Source organism: Ruditapes philippinarum, unplaced genomic scaffold, assembly GCF_026571515.1.
Source record: "Ruditapes philippinarum isolate M1 unplaced genomic scaffold, ASM2657151v2 ctg121_1_1_1_1, whole genome shotgun sequence".
Lineage (NCBI taxonomy): Eukaryota > Metazoa > Mollusca > Bivalvia > Venerida > Veneridae > Ruditapes > Ruditapes philippinarum.
Genome location: NW_026861840.1, coordinates 800,397 through 822,361, shown reverse-complemented (window position 1 = coordinate 822,361; position 21,965 = coordinate 800,397). Strand labels below are relative to the sequence as shown.

Sequence of the window (21,965 nt, the reverse complement as noted above, 5' to 3'; positions counted from 1 at the left end):
AATATTTTCAATAATTGCAGAGACTAAAACAAAAATATTTTTCTTATTTCCTAAATGATTAACTAATTTTGAACTACACTGGCAGTAGATTGGTTTAAACATATTCTATTTTCTCACATTAGAACATATTGACACACATGACATTTACAATCCATACAAAAATGTTGGGTAGATTCAGTAGCTGCAAGTACTCTACAAGGTAAATGCATCAGATATTCTATAAAATATATATGTAACTTCATACAAACAAAATAATGTGTCTTTTACATTTGTATCTACAGGAATATGCCAAGTGTGCATTTCAGGATGTTAAATATTTGAGAGTTTTTAGAATATATGCAGAAAGACATAGGCAATAAAGGGAAGTAACTCACTTGAAAGCATCTGAGCACCTGATGCAGTAATCTCCCTTTCTATCAACCCGTCATCTTGATCTTCAGCAAGCCATCTGGAAAAAAATCAAATATTTAATACTGATACCACTATTTTTTCAATTTTCGAGTAGTTGTCTTGCTGAAGAGAATAGGCAGTCTCCCTCACATAGGACTAAACCCCGTGACCTCTTGACTTCAAAGCTTTTTGATTCCAACTGGAAAATTAATTTGACCTTATGAATTCAATTAAATTGAAAATAAAACATCCAGCTTAATGACGATGAATAAATGCTGTAAAGTTGGCCAATGTGCTATGTACCTAAAATCTAAAAGCAATTAAAGTTCACTTTACCTTTAGCCGTACCGTATGTTTTGGCTTTAAATTAACTACCCACATGATATTCACATAGAACTTGATAATGCTTTAATAGCCAGATGTATTTCATATATTGCCTAGACTGTTCTATCTATCTCTTTTATCAAAATTCATTATACAATAGTGTACCTTTAAGGTACTAAATTGAATTTTTAATCATATACACCTTAATTTACATCTTTCTGGGTGGGAATCAAGCCCTGGGTTCAATTCTTCATACCTACATCCTTGCTAACTGCATTTAAACACCAATTAATGGATATATATCTCTCATATTCACCTCAAATCTTGGGTGATAACAAGTAAAATAGATATTAAACATACATATCACATTATATTTACAGTGATTTATCTTTATCTTTAATTAAATGTATAATTTATTAGCAATAAGATCAAAGTTTAGGTGCAGAACAGATGGTTGCTTCCTGATCTGCCCTTCCTACATTTGCTCAGCTCCTCCTACTTTATACTTTTTTTATGTTTCCACACTGAAGAGTAATTAAATCTTCATAATTATTCCTACCTCATTTTAGCCTACTTCTTTTTCAGGTTAATTATATATATAGGGTAGAGGCTTGCACCCGACATCCAGACAGACCTACTTTCTCAGTTTTCATTTGCCTGGTGTCATTTTCAAATACATTATAAAAGAATAGTGTCAATAATTTTGGTAACAAGTTCATATGTTTTTTGCCTGGAAAAGGTTAAAAAAATCATTTTTGACTCAAACTTTTTGCCTGTAAAGTTATTAAACAAATTTAAACTTTTAGGCTATCTATTTCATACATGAAACTATAACACTCAGAGAGGGAACAGAAAGATCTTGGTCTGAAGTTTTATAAAAATGTATTTTCTCAAACTCTTATCTCAGGTATTTGATTGGTCAGAAGCCAGCACAGATTGCAAACTGACCAATTGAAATCCAGAGTTCTGTAAAAAGTTTTATAACCTCAAGGCCAGGTGTCTACCATTAGGACTCATGTGTTCAAGTTAGTCATGACCTCATACCTAATGCATGACAACAAGCAATTCCAAAAATCAGTTGAAATCCAGTACAAGTCTTTTTTTCCCATATAATAGCAGTACTGGTAAGTAGGGAAAGAATAGCAGTATTGGTAAGTAGGCAAAGCAAAAAATGTTAAGAATAACTTTTCATATAGACACAAAATTAATGTTTGCGAGTCAAGTGTGAAAAAAATATATCACCCCTTTTTAATTAAGCACCTATATGTAAATTCTTACACCATTTTCTCTCTGTTGTTGGAGTTAATTATAAGAACCTCATAATCTTTACATTTTTTATAGTTTGACCTTGAACGGCAGTCGGAAGTCATATAATGGAAGCTATTTATTAACACTTAACCCATATCCCACAAACCACTAGGACAGCAAGTGCAAAATAAGTGTGAAATACTGAAGTTAACGTAAGTACCGTAAGGTAAGTATCGCTATCATCATCCAGGTATATGAGATATTATAGATACTATTACACTTACAAAGTTATCATTATTTTTCAATCATCTTACATCTAGACTACATCAAGTCTACATTGAGTCTAGCCAATTCAAGAGAAGATATGTTCAGTAGCGGAGAATTTTGGAATCTGTAAGTTACGTGATATCTCGCTAATTTATTTTGCAGCGTTGTGATCACAGTAGGCCACATTGATCTACCAGGTACTGATAAGCCCACACATTTCAAAAATGTTCCTCACATTGATTAGTATCAATAAAAGTGCTCATACCAAAAAAAACTAAAAAAAAAAATGTATATTAACAATAATGTTTCTGTTTACTTGAACGCTTGTATTTTACCATCAAACTAAATCTTGACTTTCGAAAATATGAAAAAAATTATCTCGGTAAATCTAAACATTCAACCTGAAATTTAATAAGGAAAATATTGGAAGTAAATTTATGGAAAAAAAGAGATAAGAACTTAAAATTACAGTAAATACAGTATTTGGTAGTAAAAACAAGGGCCATAAAAGTTCACAAAGGGGAATAACTTAGCAGAAATCAATGCTAAATTAGCAGAAATCAATGTTAAATAGTCTTACTATAATGATTTTCCGCCAAAAAATTCTAACATAGGCCAATATCGTAGCAAATCGTTTTTTTCCGGAAGAATTTATTTTTAAAAATCTTGGGCATTAGATTATTTGCAACCACTCATCATTTATCGCTTTGTACTGAATTCCGGTTATAAACGGTTAAAAATTGTTGAATACCGAAAATCCGGAAATGACCGATTAATTACGATATTGGCCAATGTTAGAATTTTTTGGGCGGGGAAAGCATTAGAGTAAGACTACCTTAAACCCATATTCCCAACAGTATTGAGCCAGGTCAGCAGGTACAGGGTTAAAGGGCATTTTCTTATCTGTTTCACAAACAAATTTAGGTTACAAATTTTGTAAGAAACCCTAAAAACTGTTTAAAAAATGTTTAATGAAAAGTACAGACATAAAATACGTTAAAGTATTTCGCTATCTTTGAACATAATTATTTTGCTAGAATAAATGTAATAATAAAGAGAGATGTTTAACATCATCACAGTATACATTTAACTACGATATCTTACATATTTCACAACAATCTTCCCTCCAGACAACACTTCAATCATATTATCTAAATTTATCAGCATAAATAATCTATTTTGCATAAATATAATAAAATCATGCATGCATGAATTGTAATTGATGTTGTTGTTTTTTTTTTTTTTTTTCAGTCCCATTTCATTTTATAAGTTCACTTCTGTTCATTGCCCTTTTTGTTTTTTTTTTTTGTTTTTTTTCTCCTCAACTTTTTGCACTTTAAATTTGAAATTTATTTTAAATGATGTTTGGTCTTCAATATTGAGATTAATTTTCATCATTTACTTTTAATGTTGTGTGTGTTTATTTTTATACGTTATTTATACGTTATTTAATTTTCAAATTTAGTTATAGTATTCATTTATACTATTTTACATTTTATTAATTCATTAACTCATTTTCAAACAGTTGTGGGGGATAAATCCCCTCAATTTCAAGGGGGAAAGAATACAGTACATGTTTAAATTATTGGTCATAGTAAGGCTGTTTAGCTCAATTACTAATCAAAATATTTAAAATTCACCTTTGGCACACAAATTCTTGGTCATATTTCTTCTCCCCGACCTGTTTGACAACGACCTTGTCGAGGAACCAACCAGCTCCTATCCCCTTCCCATCATGACCTATTCTAATCTTGGTCAGCTTCAGAACCGATACGGCCTCAATTTCAAACTCATCCATCTGAAAAAGAGAAGAATAAGCATGAATCTTGTATCGCAAACATTCAAGTTTATAAAATATCTGAAATAAACAAGATAACCAATTGACATAACAAATGAACTTTTATTTTTGAAATTCATAAATCAGGCATACAAGAGAACACAGCAAATTCCCAGAGGCAAATACCTTTAAAAGCCGCAAAAAAAGTAATTCTGTTATTAACAATGCATTGAAGACTTCATTAAATCCTAATTGAGCATCAGAAACACACATTAATTATATCACCAGTTATTTATGATTATTATCAGAAATCTGGATTTTGGAAGCTTAAGGAATAAAGATATTTGCACTTATATTATGCAAATAGTGTAGAGCCATGCCAGCTTGCACATATCTATGCAGCGCTTGAATATTAAAATCCTACCATCCTAAGTATTGTAAATGGACTTGTCTATCATTCAATCTGGGTAAGTCCATTCATCATTTTTTAGATAAAAAATATTCCCAGTCCTGTTATGTCAAAAAACCTCAGTGGAGTCCCTTTAAAACATATGAATCAAGCTCCTTTAAAGCAAATTTGGTTTTGGTTAAGGATATCGCTATGAAATGTTCATGCAGCTGCATTTATCTCTATATGAACTTGCTGAAAGGTATCAAAAAGATACAAACCTTTCCTTTTTCAAACTTGTTCATATTTTGAGATTTCCTGAGCGCCCTGACCCCGGTGTCTCCCCTCTCCCCGAAAACATTGATGTATACATTGGCGTCTGTCCCAGCCATGCTCCTAGAGCCGGTATACACCTGCACAATGTACTTATCCACTGAAATATATATCAAGAAAATACTTTATAGAAATTACATCAAGTGGTTACCATTATTAATCAACCTAGAAACCTGAGATTACCAATCAATCAGGTAACCAATCAACTAACAAGTCAGACATTACCAATTATTTCAGAACCCAGAGATTACCAATCAACCAACCAACAAATCAATCAATCAATCAATCAATCAGATGCTACCAATCAATCAACAAGTTTCCTTTTATAGATATTATAATATGTGACAAATACAGCACCAATGTACCTGATACTCAGACAAGCCTTACTTACATAAGTGCTCACTTTTACTCAAAGAAAGCCAAATTTGGTACATTAAGACAATTCAGAATCAAATGAAAATTCCGGTCATGAGTCAATAAACTTTTAAAAGTGTAATATCATTAAAATAATTTAACTTGAGGCTTTCTGACCCAATTTTCATTCATTTACCATTTTATGAAAACTTGAATAATTATGCTTTTATTACCAACTTTATCAAATAAATTGATATGAAATTGTGGGAATTATCCTAACAGGTGAAGTAATTATGTTCTAGAAATATATAAAACATGAAGTTTGTTGAACTTTCAATATTATTTCAAGCAAACTAGAAAAAAAATAAAAAAAACTTAAAAAGAAAAAAAAAACCAATTTACCCATAAGGAATATTTATACAGTTTTTTTAAATGTAAGTTTTATTATAGATATGAGTTCTTAATATCTAGTCAATCGCAACTGGATACAGCTTACAGGCAATCACTTGCATGTAATGACTTAAATTAATTTTACTGGTTAAACTTACAAATAAAAAACAATCACAAACAGCTGGACTGATGTAAGTGAGTGATATTGGTAACATTATCTTTGTGCTCGAGAATGCTTGCAATAAACATGCCATGTAAAACATAACAATAAACATGTCATGTAAACATAACAAATAACAACAATCATTTAATATCAACTCAAACTGGCGCTACAAACAAGTTATTGATCAAATACATTGGGATTTTAGAAAGAAGTTCCAACATGTGAAATCTGCTGTCCATTCAGTTATTTTCTTTTATGCTGCAGGAGTTGAATAAAAGAAAACTCATTTGTTAATGCTTTAACTAATTACTAAATTTGTCCAGCTTTAAGTTTTGGAACTGTCCATTATTAATGTTGAAGATATAAAGATGAAGATAACAAATCACTTATCCAAAAGTACAGAGACTGGTCACAGACAAAGGAAATGGAGTTTTCAAGGACGGGATCTTTGGTATGAATTTTCACAGCCAATCTTCTTGCATAAAAGTTTGTTTAAGGCCAGGACCTTTGGCCAGATTTTTCAAAATCAATCTACTTACATGGCAGAGGATTTTTGATGCCGGGACCTTTGGCCGGAATTTCACGGACGATGCTTCGATCATCTTCATCATCAGCCAGCCAACGGTTACAAGGAAATGAGTACTTGTCACCGGTACCCAAATTTTCCATTTCAATCTGAAAATTTCAAAGTAAAAAATTAAGAAAGTCTCTTGAAATGGGGACTAAATCTTTTACTAAAAAGATATATGGAATGCTTTTTATGTTATAAAATGATACCTGATGGCCTTTACAGATATTATTTCATTATTGTAACTGGTAAATTGAAATAGAGGACATTTCATTGAAAAATTGAAATATATTTCACTGAGTGAATACCAAATGTAATTTTGTTGTAACAAGTGAAAATATAACAGTTGATAAGTGGAGTTTGACTTTTTTTCCCTTTTTTATGTTTTTTAATAGTTTTCATTAATTTATAATGACTTCTGCTGCATAATGTGATGGACCTTCATTGATGGTGAAATTCATAATGTCACAATCTTCAAATAGAAAAATAATGAATATGATTTGGATACCTTTTCTAAATGCCAGCCGGCAGCTCGCCCACTGTTGTCATGGTACACTCTCAGTTTATATGGTGTTCCAACTTCCTCTATATTCACTTTAAAATGATCCATTTGACCTTGCTCAAAATTATCTCCCTTGTTGTCAAGGATGATTTCCTCCGATTTACCTTTCTTGCCGTAGAGACAAATACCAACATTTGCGTCAGTTCCTGCATTCTTTACATCACTAGTTCTAACAAAGACATTCCATGTGTTTTCTATGGACAAAAAAAATGCTGTCAATCATATGCCATTTTTTTCTAAAATCTTTCAACATTCAACTTATTAAAGATCATAGAAAGTTGAGAAAATAATCCTTAAATTCAAAGTATACGCCTAGAAAGATGTGTTGTTTTGGTCTCTTAACTGTCACAAACTATGGAAAAATAAACAAAATAATTGCAAAACAGACTAAATGAAACTATGTGGCTTCTATGCGGGTTCAAACCCCATTTAGGGTGAGTCATTGTTCAGTATCATTGGTTCCAGGAATGGATTCAAGAGTGAATCTATAAGCTTAAAGCAACCTGCACAATCAAACTAAAATAACTTTTGCATAAACCAATCATAATATCAAATCAACATGAGGCTTAGCATTCCAGTATTAAGCTAAATATTTATTATGCTAATAAAAGAACATTAATCTAATCCCAAATAAATATCTATCATATAATTATGTTGATACAAAACATACTGAATTATTTAAACAAGAGGGCCATGATGGCCCAAAGTCGCTCACCTGTATATAGGCCCCTGGAGCGGGGCCAGTTTAAACCCCAGGGCTTTTATTTGAACAAACTTGGTTGTATATATATATATATATATATATACATTTATATATATATATATATATATATTTATATATATATATATATATATATAAATATTAAATATATATGTGTATATATATAATATGTATATATCTAAAAAAAAAAAGTCAAGCTAATGAATGACCCCCGGGGCGGGGCCAATTTTGACCCCAGGGCTTTTATTTGAACAAACTTGGTAGACACCCATGAGAACATGTTTCATGCTAAATATCTTAGCTCTAGCTCTTTGAGTTCTTTAAGAGAAGATTTTTTAAGTTTTTACTATATGCACATAGAGAAAATCAATGACCCCCGGGGGCGGGGCCAATTTTGACCCTAGGGCTTTTATTTGAACAAACTTTGTAGACACTCATTAGAAGATGTTTCATGCTAAATATCTTAGCTCTAGCTCTTTGGGTTCTTTAAAAGAAGATTTTTTAAGTTTTAACTATATGCATATAGGGAAAATCAAAGACACCCTGGGGCGGGGCCAATTTTGACCCTAGGGCTTTTATTTGAACAAACTTATTAGACACTCACTAGAAGATGTTTCATGCTTTATATCTAAACACTAGCTATCTGGGTTTTTTCAAAGAAGATTTTTAAGTTTTTGCTATACACAGTCATATAAGGAAAATCAATGACCCCCGGGGCGGGGCCAATTTTGACCCTAGGGCTTTGATTTGAACAAACTTTGTAGACACTCACTAGAAGATGTTTCATGCTTAATAGCTAAACTCCAGCTATTTAGGTTTTTTCAAAGAAGATTTTTTTAAGTTTTTGCTATAAACATATAAGGAAAATCAATGACCCCCGGGGCGGAGCCAATTTTGACCCCAGGGCTTTTATTTGAACAAACTTGGTAGACACCCATTAGAACATGTTTCATGCTAAATATCTTAGCTCTAGCTCTTTGAGTTCTTTAAAAGAAGATTTTTTAAGTTTTTACTATATGCATATAGGGAAAATCAATGACCCCCTGGGGCGGGGCCAATTTTGACCCCAGGGCTTTGATTTGAACAAACTTGGTAGGCACTCATTAGAAGATGTTTCATGCCAAATATCTAAGCTCTAGCTCTTACGGTTTTTTAGAAGAAGATTTTTTAAGTTTTTCTTAATGGTTGCCATGGCAACCAGAGTTTTTAATGGAATTTAAATTTTTGAACAACTTTGAAAGGGGTCCACCTAAGGATCATTTCTGTAAAGTTTGGTTGCAATTGGCCATGTAGTTTAGGTGGAGATGTTGTTTGAAAAGTTTGACGCCATTTTTTGAAGGACGCACGACGCACGACGGACGCAGAGTGATGACAAAAGCTCACCTTTGAGCACTTCGTGCTCAGGTGAGCTAACAAAAACGTTTGACTTACTTTTATCTTTCTTTTTTCTCATGCCTGTGTTTTCATACAGAGTCCTTTGAATGAGACCATCACCTTCAGATGTAGAGAACCATTTATTGCAAGAAAAGTATTGTTCAATACCCGTATTGGGGCAATATACTATAACTTGGTCGCAAAACCATCCTGGTGCCGCCCCACTGTCATCATGTCCGATTTCTAAACTTGTTAACGGGCTTAGCATCACTTGTAGATTAATATGGAATAACTGGGTCATCCCGCGTTTAAACTTGCCATCGGACAACCAAACTTTCCCGCTGTCCAATTTCTTTTTGCCATTATGAAGGACAACAAAAACATTGGCATCAGTTCCTGCATTCTGTCGGTCTCCAGTAACTACACTTATAACGTATGGGAAACCTAAACGATAATGAAAAATATTAGAAAATTACTATATTTAAAGGGGAGATAACTCCTTTATTAACCTGAAAGCTGAAAGTAAAGAGCTTTCAGCAAAGAGAATAAATAGACATTGATAAGGTCATCTTTTTATTCCTCAACTAAATGTCTCAAAAGTGGCTATAAGTAGGAGAATATAAAAAAAAACATAAGAAAAGTGTCAAAATCATAAATTAGTTTTGTAAGTAGCATAAATATAAAAATTGTTATATTTTTGACAACTTTGTTCCCTTGTAGATGAGTCAGAAAAAATGCAAAATAATACAGTACAACCTCTGACAAGTGACACCCTTATGGAGCTGAGGATTTTGGTTGTTACAGAGAGATGCTACTAAAAGGCTAAAGAGGCTAATGGACTGTGAACAATAGTTACTGCTCCTGTACAGAGGCTATTATTGTACAGAGGGTCGATATGCACAGGTTGTACTGTATGCTCAAAAACATTAAAAACATTTAATCTTATTATTGTACCTCTCAAAATCTCAGTGATATCATTATTATTATTAAAATGCTTAAAATTTATTACACTATGGGTTATGTAACACTAGTTTTAAAGATCCTGTAACACATTTTTTTCATGGTTTTATTTCATAGATATGAAGCTCAAATTAAGATTTGTCAATATTGTAAGTTCCAATAAGCATTATTTATAAAGATATTTCCCAATTTAACATTTCATGTAAATAAAGGGAGGTAATTAGAAATTTATTTTCTATAAATTTTAAGTCAAATTTTCCAATAAGAAATGAACGCTTGTGTTTTATTGATTAAATATAATGTGCACAAATATTTGCAGTACACATTTTACATATTCTTTGATGGTTGAAACTTGTTTTATTTGCATAATTATATACATATATAACTTTTTGCAAGTGTGGTATTCACACAGTAACAATATCAATCACAAAACATACAGGATCTTTAACGAAATTGCAATAATAAACATATCAATTTGATAAAGTTCATTAAATAAATCTGAGACACAGTCAGCTGCTAGCTAAGAACACTTCAAAATTTATTGCTTGTTCAATTTTCTTCACAGATATTTATCTTTTTTCTATTTTAAAAACATTTCCTTAATCTTCTACTCTTTCAACACAAGTAGCGAAAATGATTGGCAAGTGCATGCCATAAGTAGACCGCCTGGCTTGTAATGTAAAAGGTGTGTAAAAATTTGTAACAATTCTCTGAACGTCAAGCAGAGGTCGGCTGCAACAGTTTCTACTGATTCTACGAGTGCAGACGACGATCTGCCTGCACTGTCATTCTATGCTGACTGTTCATGGTCTGCACTGTTCACTTTGCAGTCAGTATATACATGTAGTACAGATTTTCCCTTAAAACAATGAATGGTTTTTGTTGAGATTGAAAGAGGGACAAGTTCACTTATAATTTATAGCATGGATAGGGTTTAAAGGAATGATATCAATTTTTTTTCAAAGAAATACATTTTGTATACTCAAACAGATGAAATTCAGCAAATTCTATTCTTTTCAGCTATTCAAGTTCAAAACAATTGAATGTACTTAAATTCCTCTCACACGTTGAAATAATTTCATACAAACACATCAATTTTATACCATTTCTCTTAAATTTCATTGTCATATAAAAGCAACTATATAAGATTGGTAAGACAATGTGTGGTATGCAAAACAGCATACCACTGTCTTCTCTAAATACATTAGTGTAGGAATAAGTACACAACTTACTGACAAATCAAAGTATTACATAACTTTACCATGAAATCTTTGAACTTAAAGGGTTACAAATCAATAAAGCTATATCTACTAATTAAATTTGCAGTCCCTTGGGTAAAATCTGTTACTAACATCTGGCTGAGGGAATGGGTATACCACTTGGTGCTATAATTCCTTAATATTTTAATTTAAAGGTAAATACTTAATGTGTTTCTATCTCATTATAAAATCAGTGTTTTTTCATTTCATTTCTCATAAAATTCAATTATTTTATGATGCAATTGTCTATACCACCTCATAAGAAAATTAATTATGTCATGACCTTATTTTACTGTCGAGAAACTAGAACAAACTTCATTGTGGACCTTATTTAACTGTCATCAGTAACTAGAACAAAGTTCAATGAAAATGGCTTATTATTCTATCTTTGCCAAATAGTAATTTAAAACTACAAAAAGAGTTTGTCCGTCCCAATCACTGTTCCATTTATTTGCAAAACAAGGACTATATCAGTTATTGTAATCAGATTTGAATAAAAAAAATTATTGTGTTATTAATTTACTATGGTAATTATTATCACATTCTGGGTTTGCTGTTGGAATAAAAATCATTATTAACAAACATATACATGTATATAGGTTTTATATACTTGTATCTTATTTACATAAAGTGTAATAGAAGTTTTAAGTTCTGCAGTTCATAGAAATTGCCCAGGCAAAAACATTTAAGGATGATAATTATGCAAATTTAAAGGTCTCATTTTATACACTGGACTTGTTTGCTGTAAAATAAGGTCTTAAACCATCTTGATAATATCTTAAACTTCAAAGTAATTTAAAATTGGAACCTATCTATGCAATCAGACTGGTTATGGCTCAATTTTTGTGGCATTTTGATATGTTATGTTTTTCTTTGTTGTTTGGTTTCACATTGCACCAACATAGTATAGGCCATATGGCGACTTTCTAGCTTTACTGATGGAGGAATACATGAGGTACCCTTCTGTGCATTATTTCAGGCACCAATGGGCACCTGAGTAGAACCACTGATTTCAGCAAGCTTAGACTGGATTGCTTCCTCACATGAAAGATTCCAAAGTAACTGTAGGGATACAAATATACAGCGGTAAGGGGCAAGTGGTTTGATATGAAAGTTGTTAACCACTCGGACAAGAATACCCCTGAATTTTGATGATGAAAACCCCTAAAACCACTATATTCAAAACCGGACATTTAAGTCTATCATAAAGATTCAATAGGTCACAGATAAATATACATGAAGAAAAAATAAAATAAGAACTGTCGGAGGACAGTAACGCTCGACTATTCGAAAAGTTGTCACAAGGGTGTTTCATTGAGTATAATAATGCTTACCTATATGAATACATAAAATTGTCCGAAAAGTTATATGTTAGTCAGTAGTTATGGAGAGACCATCTAACAAGCAAAAATTTACCTAGAATTTCTAAGTCAAAAAAGGGGCATGATTATGCAAAAAAGCAAATCAGAGTTATGGGACTTGTGCCAACCATCTTAGATAATCACAGGGAACAAGAGTGTGAAGTTTCAATCCATTCCCTTCAGTAGTTATGGAGATACCAGCTTACACGGAAAAACTTAACCAAGAATTTTAAGTCAAAAAAGGGGCATAATTATGTAAAAAAGCAAATCAGAGTTATGGGACTTATGCCAATCATCTTAGATAATCACAGAGAACAAGTGTGTGAAGTTTCAATCCATTCCCTTCAGTAGTTATGGAGATACCAGCTTACACGGAAAAACAACCAAGAATTTTAAGTCAAAAAAGGGGCATAATTATGTAAAAAAGCAAATCAGAGTTATGGGACTTATGCCAATCATCTTAGATAATCACAGAGAACAAGTGTGTGAAGTTTCAATCCATTCCCTTCAGTAGTTATGGTGATACCAGCTTACATACAAAAACTTAACCACAGGGATGCCGACGCCGACAAATGGGTGACTGCATTAGCTCGATTATTCTGCGAATAGTCGAGCTAACAAGAACTGTCGGAGGACAGTAACGCTCGACTATTCAAAAATTTGTCACAAGGGTGTTTCATTGAGTATAATAATGCTTACCTATATGAATACATAAAATTGTCCGAAAAGGTACAAACCCTTCAAGTTTCATTACATTCCCTTCAGTAGTTATGGAGATACAAGCTTACACACAAAAACTTAACCAAGAATTTATGAATCGAAAAGGGGACATAATTATGCGAAAAAGTAAATCAGAGTTATGGGACTTGTGCCAATCATCTTAGATAATCACAGACAACAAGAGTGTGAAGTTTCAATCCATTCCCTTCAGTAGTTATGGAGATACCAGCTTACACGCAAAAACTTAACCAAGAATTTCTAAGTCGAAAAAGGGGCATAATTATTTAAAAAAGCAAATCAGAGTTATGGGACTTGTGCCAATCATCTAAGATAATCACAGAGAACAAGTGTGCAAAGTTTCAATCCATTCCCTTCAGCAGTTATGGAGATACCAGCTTACATGCAAAAACTTAACCAAGAATTTTTAAGTCGAAAAAGGAGTGCATTATTATGCAAAAAAGCAAATTAGAGTTATGGGGCTTGTGCCAATCATGTAATACTATCACAGAGAACAACTATGTGAAGTTTCAATCCATTCCCTTCAGTTGTTATGGAGATACCAGCTTACATGCAAAAACTTAACCAAGAATTTTTAAGTCGAAAAAGGGGCATAATTATGTAAAAAAGCAAATCAGAGTTATGGGACTTGTGCCAATCATCTTAAATAATCACAGAGAACAAGTGTGTGAAGTTTCAATCCATTCCCTTCAGTAGTAATGGAGATACAAGCTTACACGCAAAAACTTAACCAAGAATTTCTAAGTCGAAAAAGGGGCATAATTATGTAAAAAAGCAAATCAGAGTTATGGGACTTGTGCCAATCATCTAAGATAATCACAGAGAACAAGTGTGTGAAGTTTCAATCCATTCCCTTCAGTAGTTATGGAGATACCAGCTTACATACAAAAACTTAACCAAGAATTTCTAAGTCGAAAAAGGGGCATAATTATGAAAAAAAGCAAATCAGAGTTATGGGACTTGTGCCAATCATCTTAGATCATCACAGAGAACAAGTGTGTGAAGTTTCAATCCATTCCCTTCAGTAGTTATGGAGATACCAGCTTACATACAAAAACTTAACCAAGAATTTCTAAGTCGAAAAAGGGGCATAATTATGAAAAAAAGCAAATCAGAGTTATGGGACTTGTGCCAATCATCTTAGATAATCACAGAGAACAAGTGTGTGAAGTTTCAATCCATTCCCTTCAGTAGTTATGGAGATACCAGCTTACATACAAAAACTTAACCACAGGGACGCCGACGCCGACGCCGACGCCGACAAATGGGTGACTGCATTAGCTCGATTATTCTGCGAATAGTCGAGCTAAAAATGAAACATTATGACAGTGTTGCAATGAGCTCATGATCGTTCTTATCTATTTTTAGCAACAACAACAACAAAAATCTCCAGACTAAGGTGAACTTGTCAAGGAAAACATGTTAACATGTTAGATGAGATATATCAGATAAGATGATGCTTTCAATAACAGTCTGCAAGGAAAAAATAGTTCACAAACAAAGTCCTAGATGACATCTTACAGGCCAGAAATATGTATAACAACCTGATTCTCGCATTTCCTGATCTTTGATGTCTGTGATTCCGACGTTTATTTGGTTTGCTGTATAAATACATGTATATATACATGCCAAACAGTACTCTAAAAGTCATATCATAACTTTCCAACCTACCTACAGGAGGAAAACCTGGGTCACTCTGTGTACATTACTGAAGCCATGTATTATTTCAGGCTCAAGCAGGCACCCAAGTAGAACCACCAGTCTCTTAATTCAAACCTACAGTGTTGAGCGAAAGTGAGTCTAAGTCTGTGACCTAAACCACTCAGCCACAGAGACGCCTGTTATATATGTATAAAGCATAGTTAATAATAAAAGTCTTGATTTTGCAGAAACACAGTAAAGCTAGCAAAGCAACTGTCTAGCTTATATAAGATTATAAGGTATGGCCGCCTAAAAAAAGTACAGTAGCTCCACCAAGCAGCATTTCATGCACAAGTAAGAAGGCAGCAAACCTTCTACTATAAAACAACTTAATGCTGCTGTTGGGATTCCAATCCACACATGAGAGGCCAGAGATTTGAAGTAAGGCAAAGGAGAATTTAAGTGCCAAAAGCTTACATGCGCACCAAAAAGCAAAGAAATGTCAACAAAAATTGGCATCCAGACTGTACATGCAGCCTTTTGACTTGTCAATTTCAAACATGTTTAAAATAAAAAATGTCCAATATTTGGGTCTTCAAACTGATTATTTTATTCCATCACCAGCATTCAAACAAAAGAAAAATAAAGCTTGCAGACAGTAACACAACAGGAGGCTTATTCTGTCAAAAACAGACTTTAAAACTCTCTAATTTAAGCCTACACAGTGGAAGACAGGAAAAAAACTATCTAAAAATAGCAGAAGTACATTCTCAATAAAAAAAAAACAAAATAAACAGCAATCTTAAATACAAACACTTTTCAAGCCAACTACTTAGAAATAAAAACATCAAACTTCATTACACTTTTAACAATCACATTCAAGGCCCATAATTATAAAATAAAAATTTGTTGACCAGTCTCTTAAAACAAGGCTTTCATGGGTCAATTTTGAATTGGTTCACAAAATAGACCAATCAAATGTTAGAGTTTAAGACTGGTCCACAATTTAAAAATTTAACCTTTTAGCTACTAAATTTGTGTAATGGATACTTGAATTTGGAACCATCCATTTTGTATTTTAAGGGATTTCAATACAAATATTTAGAAATAGAGCACAAATATTTAGAAATAGAGCACAAATATTTAGAAATAGAGCACAAATATTTAGAAATAGAGCTGTCAACAGTATAGAACCAGGTCAGACTGCACAAACTGTTCAGACTGGTCAGGCTCCAGGCTATTCATTTTCTGAAAGGGTTAAAGTGCTTTATCTATTATAAGGAAACTAGCAACAACTCAGCAGACGACAAATATCAAAAGGAAATATACAATGCTCTTACGATTAACTAATTTTTCTCCTTAAAAGAAAATATAAAGAAAGAAAAAAATGAAAAGTGAATTTTCTAAAAGAATTAAAGTATTTTAAATAATAAGCAAGTTTAAATATATAGCAATGTTTTTTACTTTTAAGAGAAATATGGATAACGCAAATTATGGAAAGACATGTGAAAATAACAAGGGGAGCAACCACTTAGTCAAGCCAAAATGTTATTTCATTTGAGTATTACTTTGAGTTTTGCCAAGTGTCTATAAATTTGCAACATTTTATTTCAACTAAACACTGATACCTTATCTAATTGTCGAAATTGCAAAAAAAAACAAAAAAAAAACATAATTTTATAATTATTATTATGTCTATCACTATCTGGCTTAATCAGGGTAACAACGGGAGGTACTTATCAGGGTAACAAAGGGAGTTAATAATCAAGAATATGGTTTATAAAGGGGGATAATTTAACTATACCTTTTGATCCTGAAAAAACATGCAAAAAGATAAGTAAACATTATTTCAACATTATACATATATAAGAAATTTTATAAATGTGACATAATTATATATTAATTTTCTATATCTACAGTGAAAAGTGTAAGAATAAAGAAAATAAAAAGTGAAAAATATAAGTGTATAACAGCCTGGACACAAACTTTTCAATTTAAGGTTTCTTGGAAAAAACTTGTGCCTACTGAGCTGGCCACAAGGGTTCTCCTGGCAAGATTCCATTAGGAATTTAATGAAGACTCACTAAAGGGAACCTCAGTACAAATTTTTATACTGCACTACAAAGCAATCCCAGCTTGCATATTTCCTGCATGTTTTGTAAGATTTATTTGATTACAGATAAAAAAATTGTAACCTATCAAAGGAAAGGTAGCCAATGGTAGGTCTTAAATGCAACTTCTGTTTCTTATAATTGAGTAAGATTCTGTTGCGTTTTTTTAAACAACATAAAAACTGGCTGCATAAAAACTATCTATGCTTACAATTAAAAGCTCACTTCAAACATGTGATCTTCCTCATTATAGTGATTAAACTTGCAAAAATTGCACCAAAAAATGCACTGGAGGAATGTGCGGGTCATAAAATGAAATATCATACAGCATTTAACGTTTGATTACGGGGATAATTAAGTGATCATTAAGACAGGTAAAATTGATTTATATGGCTTCAAACACATTCTTCCTGCAATTATGCCTCCCAATTTGTTTTACTCCTCTTTCTAATTACACTTTAAACTACAAAATATTAATTAATTTTGGCAATTTGGGATCAATTATCAAGCTAAAGATCTTTAATTGAATTGGAGGGAATATTAAATCTATGGAATATTAAACAAGCATTGAAATTGATTATAAAGTAATAAAATGTAATAGAGCCAATAATGTAGAGATTGTTTTCTGGAATTTTGGTTTATAGCTGATGGAGATTGTGGCACACGTGACATTAGAAAAAAGAAATAATATTTGTTTTCTAGCACTGGGTCTTTTTTTATCTTTAAATTGTTTTGATCTTAAGAATCCATTAATGGTAAATTAATTTAGGTGTCAGGTGCATAGACTTCACTGAACATTTAGTTCAAAAGGCAAGACAATTTAAAATTGCTCCACTAAAAACATTAGATATGAGCAAGAAAAATGTACTTAAAATACATGTAACTAATATATAAATTATATATAAGGACTAATCCTGAAGGCAATATTATTGTGTGGGGTGGAAGGGTTATCACATTGAAAGTAAAAGATTAATAAAAATTTCCAATTTTGCATGTGCCTCAAAAAAACTTAACCAATGCATGTTGTGCATGCAATACAAAACAAATCATGCTACCTTAACCACCCTATAATCATGCTACCAAAACTGAATATCTCGACAATTTATTTTACCTTTCTTTTTTGTCATTGTACCTGATTATGATAATCAAACAATAATTTTTCCTCAAATGCAATATTTTTAAATTTCAGAGGGAAGATATTACACAACAAAATTCTTTCATTGGCAAAGAAATTTTCCTTTAAACAAGAGCTGTCGGTAGGACAGCAACACTCGACTATTCTTAGTGCTTGATAGTAAAAAAAATGCTTGATACAGTTACCTCCTCCTGTTTACAGGTTGGGGTCATGATGGTGAACAAGTGTGCAAAGTTTCAAAGCCATATGTCAATGGACTTTGAAAATATTTGAACTATTACAAAAACTTTAACGTAAATTGTAAGTCGAAAAAGGGGCATAATTCTGTCAAAATGCTTGATACAGTTACCTCCTCCTGTTTACAGGTTGGGGTCATGATGTTGAACAACTGTGCAAGGTTTCAAAGCCATATGTCAATGGACTTTGAAAATATTTGAACTATTACAAAAACTTTAACGTAAATTCTAAGTCGAAAAAGGGGCATAATTCTGTCAAAATGCTTGATAGAGTTACCTCCTCTTGTCTACAGGTTGGGGTCATGATGGTGAACAAGTGTGCAAAGTTTCAAAGCCATATGTCAATGGACTTTGAAAATATTTGAACTATTACAAAAACTTTAACGTAAATTCTAAGTCGAAAAAGGGGCATAATTCTGTCAAAATGCTTGATAGAGTTACCTCCTCCTGTTTACAGGTTGGGGTCATGATGTTGAACAAGTGTGCAAAGTTTCAAAGCCATATGTCAATGGACTTTGAAAATATTTGAACTATTACAAAAACTTTAACGTAAATTGTAAGTCGAAAAAGGGGCATAATTCTGTCAAAATGCTTGATAGAGTTACCTCCTCTTGTCTACAGGTTGGGGTCATGATGGTGAACAAGTGTGCAAAGTTTCAAAGCCATATGTCAATGGACTTTGAAAATATTTGAACTATTACAAAAACTTTAACGTAAATTCTAAGTCGAAAAAGGGGCATAATTCTGTCAAAATGCTTGATAGAGTTACCTCCTCCTGTCTACAGGTTGGGGTCATGATGGTGAACAAGTGTGCAAAGTTTCAAAGCCATATGTCTATGGACTTTGAAAATATTTGAACTATTACAAAAACTTTAACATAAGTGGTTACGCCGACGCCGACGCCGACGCTCGGGTGACTGCAATAGCTCTACTTATTCTTATCGAATAGTCGAGCTAAAAATGAGCACAATTAATTTAAATGCCATTGTTATCTGTTAAATACAAAAGACCCAGTCTCAACAGTTACTGCATCGTCAGATACCCAGGGCGGAACCTTTAACATTGATTGCATGTTATGTGACATGTTTATCAATCGTGGGTATCCCACAATGCAGTTACCGATACTTGAATACAAAAGACACAGTATTATTATGTCCAATTACTGTTCCAATCTGTAACCTGATTCTGCCACTTATATATTCTATATTTAGATCAGTAATAAACTTATAAAATGCACTTCCTGTTTGTATATAATAAACTGAAAACTCTATTCTCCACATACATCAGTCACATGACAGATAAGTGGCCATGTGTTCAATAACTTTTACATTTGGTCTGATATTTATAAGTAATTTGTTAATTTATACAAGTAACTATGACAAAAAATCTAATAAATCTAATTGCTTAATGATAATGCTGTTGTAAGTAAAGTTATTTAAAAGGAGAAAGTAAAAACAAAGTCCTATGGGAAAGCTAATAATAAATCAAAAATAATCTGTAAAGCTTACCAGTAAAAGCGTCCGAGGCCCCGACTCCAGCGACCAAATCTCGGAATATCAGCCCGTCATCTTCATCAAGAGCCAGCCATCGGTTACAAGGAAAATCATATGTGATAGAATTGTCAAGGTCATCTACAATTACCTGAAATATATTACAACAACAACAACGGTCATCAAGTGCATTATACCTTAAATATGTAAGTCTAAACAGTTGACAAGGATGAGCAGTAACATATCAGTTCAACAAAGAGGTTTTTCAAAGGGGCATATAAAAATGGAAATTTAATTTAGTGACAATCAATGTTTACTTTATTAAAAGTTATGGGTCTTTGAAACAGATATGTGTAAAGTTTTAAATGAATACCTTTAGTGATTATGGAGATAGAACTTGCAAACAACACCTTTACATCTTTTCTTAATTCACAAAGAGCATTCTTGAACATTGTTGTTCTTGGACAGGGACACACACACATAAAAAAAATGTGCAAAATTTCAAGGGTTGCAAAAGAGTTATAATGATTGCCAAAATGCTAGCTTACATCTAACCAAAAAACAATTAATTATGAAACTTTTCTTAAACACAGAACAATGTTTTTATCAATTTGTTTTGTGTGGTTTTATGATAATTAAGCATTTACTTGTAAATAAACAAGTTTTCTTTCCTTGACATTTCCCTGAAAGTAATGCACTTATCTTATGGAAGAAATCAACACATTAATTGAAATCTTAAATATTTTTGATTTTTATATCATTATGATAAGGAAAGAGGAGAAAATGAAAGACACATTAATATAACCCATTAAAACTTTAAAAGAAAGATATCATACTTAGAAGATAACAGAAAATTCTGTTGAGATAGAGCCAATAACTGTTTCATCATGTTTCATCACAGAAACACAATTAAAGTACAACTGAAAAATCATATTCCTCATAATGAATTTATACCTAATCCTTCCAGTTAAAACCCTTTCCATTCTCCTCCTCTAATTTATCCCCACTCCTACCTGTAAAATTGCCCCTTCCCCAATTTATCCCAACTCCTCTTCTAATTTATTTGAACTTAATTCTCCCAGTTTAACCCCCCCCCTCCAATTTATCCCAATAATCTCTTCCCAATTCAATTTCCCTCTTCTAATTCATCATAACTCCTCCCAGTTTCATCCCCTCCTCCAACTTCTTCCAACTCTTCCCAATTTTATCACTTACATACTTACATACATACTTGTGGAATCATGGTTATATGGAAGCATACTTAAGTGGGATCATGGTTGAATACTGGCAAATTCATTGTTATATACTTGTGGAACCATGATTTCATACTTGTAGAATCATGGTTATATATACTTGATGAAATCTGTGGTTACATAATTAATACTTGTGAAATAAAAATTTCAAAGTAAAGGACTCATGGATATATATATATATATACATGCATGAGTTGTAGGCATGAGTTGTAGGCACAAGATTAAATACTTGTGGAATCATGGTTTTATAAAGGAATCATAGTAATAAATATATATAAATATATGTCTGTAATGAAATTTTCAAAACTGTAGAATCATGGTTATAAACTTGTGGAATCAAGGTTTCAAAGTTGTTGAATTATGGATATACCACCTTCTGAAATGACACTTTCAAAGTTGTGGAATCATGGTAATTAACATAATTGTGGAATCATGGTTTCAAAGATTTATAATAATCATAGATACATACACTTTTGAAACGCTGAGGAATAATGGTTATATAATTGTGGAATTGCAGTTTAAAAGTTGTTGAATCATGGTTCTATAATACTTGAGGAATCAAAGTTTAAAAGTTGTTAAAAATATACTTAAGGAACGAAACTTTCAAAGGTTCAGGATAATAGTTATATACTTGTGGAATCAAGGTTAATTTATTGATACATTTGTCAAGTAACTGCCAAAATGTGAATGATAGACACTACACTATAACATGTACCAGTAATTATAACCAAGAGATTAACATGGAAAATACATAAATATAAAAAACCCAAAAGACTTCTGAGTTTCAAGAATAAAAACTCAAAAAACTCTCTGCATATTACATAAACCACACTAAGTATTTCAAAACTCCTAAAAATACTTCAGCTGATTCCCCTAGGGGTTTAAGACAAGCCTAAATGCTTATCAGCAAGCTGGTATATCT

The 21,965-nt window shown here is 32.3% G+C and overlaps 1 protein-coding gene across 11 annotated transcripts in view; it reads right to left on the bottom strand.

The window, feature by feature from the left end:
• LOC132717040 (lipoxygenase homology domain-containing protein 1-like) overlaps positions 1–21,965 on the bottom strand; it is a 91,825-nt gene that overhangs the window by 30,926 nt on the left and 38,934 nt on the right. For 8 of the 11 annotated variants that reach the window (XM_060700415.1, XM_060700412.1, XM_060700413.1 and 5 more), the window contains exons 12-19: positions 19,809–19,941; positions 18,041–18,061; positions 8,917–9,303; positions 6,711–6,958; positions 6,174–6,309; positions 4,676–4,827; positions 3,870–4,027; positions 375–448 (exon numbers count right to left, since the gene is read on the bottom strand). In XM_060700415.1, coding sequence (XP_060556398.1) covers positions 375–448; positions 3,870–4,027; positions 4,676–4,827; positions 6,174–6,309; positions 6,711–6,958; positions 8,917–9,303; positions 18,041–18,061; positions 19,809–19,941 — 1,309 coding nt within the window. The remainder of the gene's footprint in view (positions 1–374; positions 449–3,869; positions 4,028–4,675; positions 4,828–6,173; positions 6,310–6,710; positions 6,959–8,916; positions 9,304–18,040; positions 18,062–19,808; positions 19,942–21,965) is intronic. The other 3 variants (XM_060700417.1, XM_060700421.1, XM_060700423.1) reach the window with 1 other exon arrangement.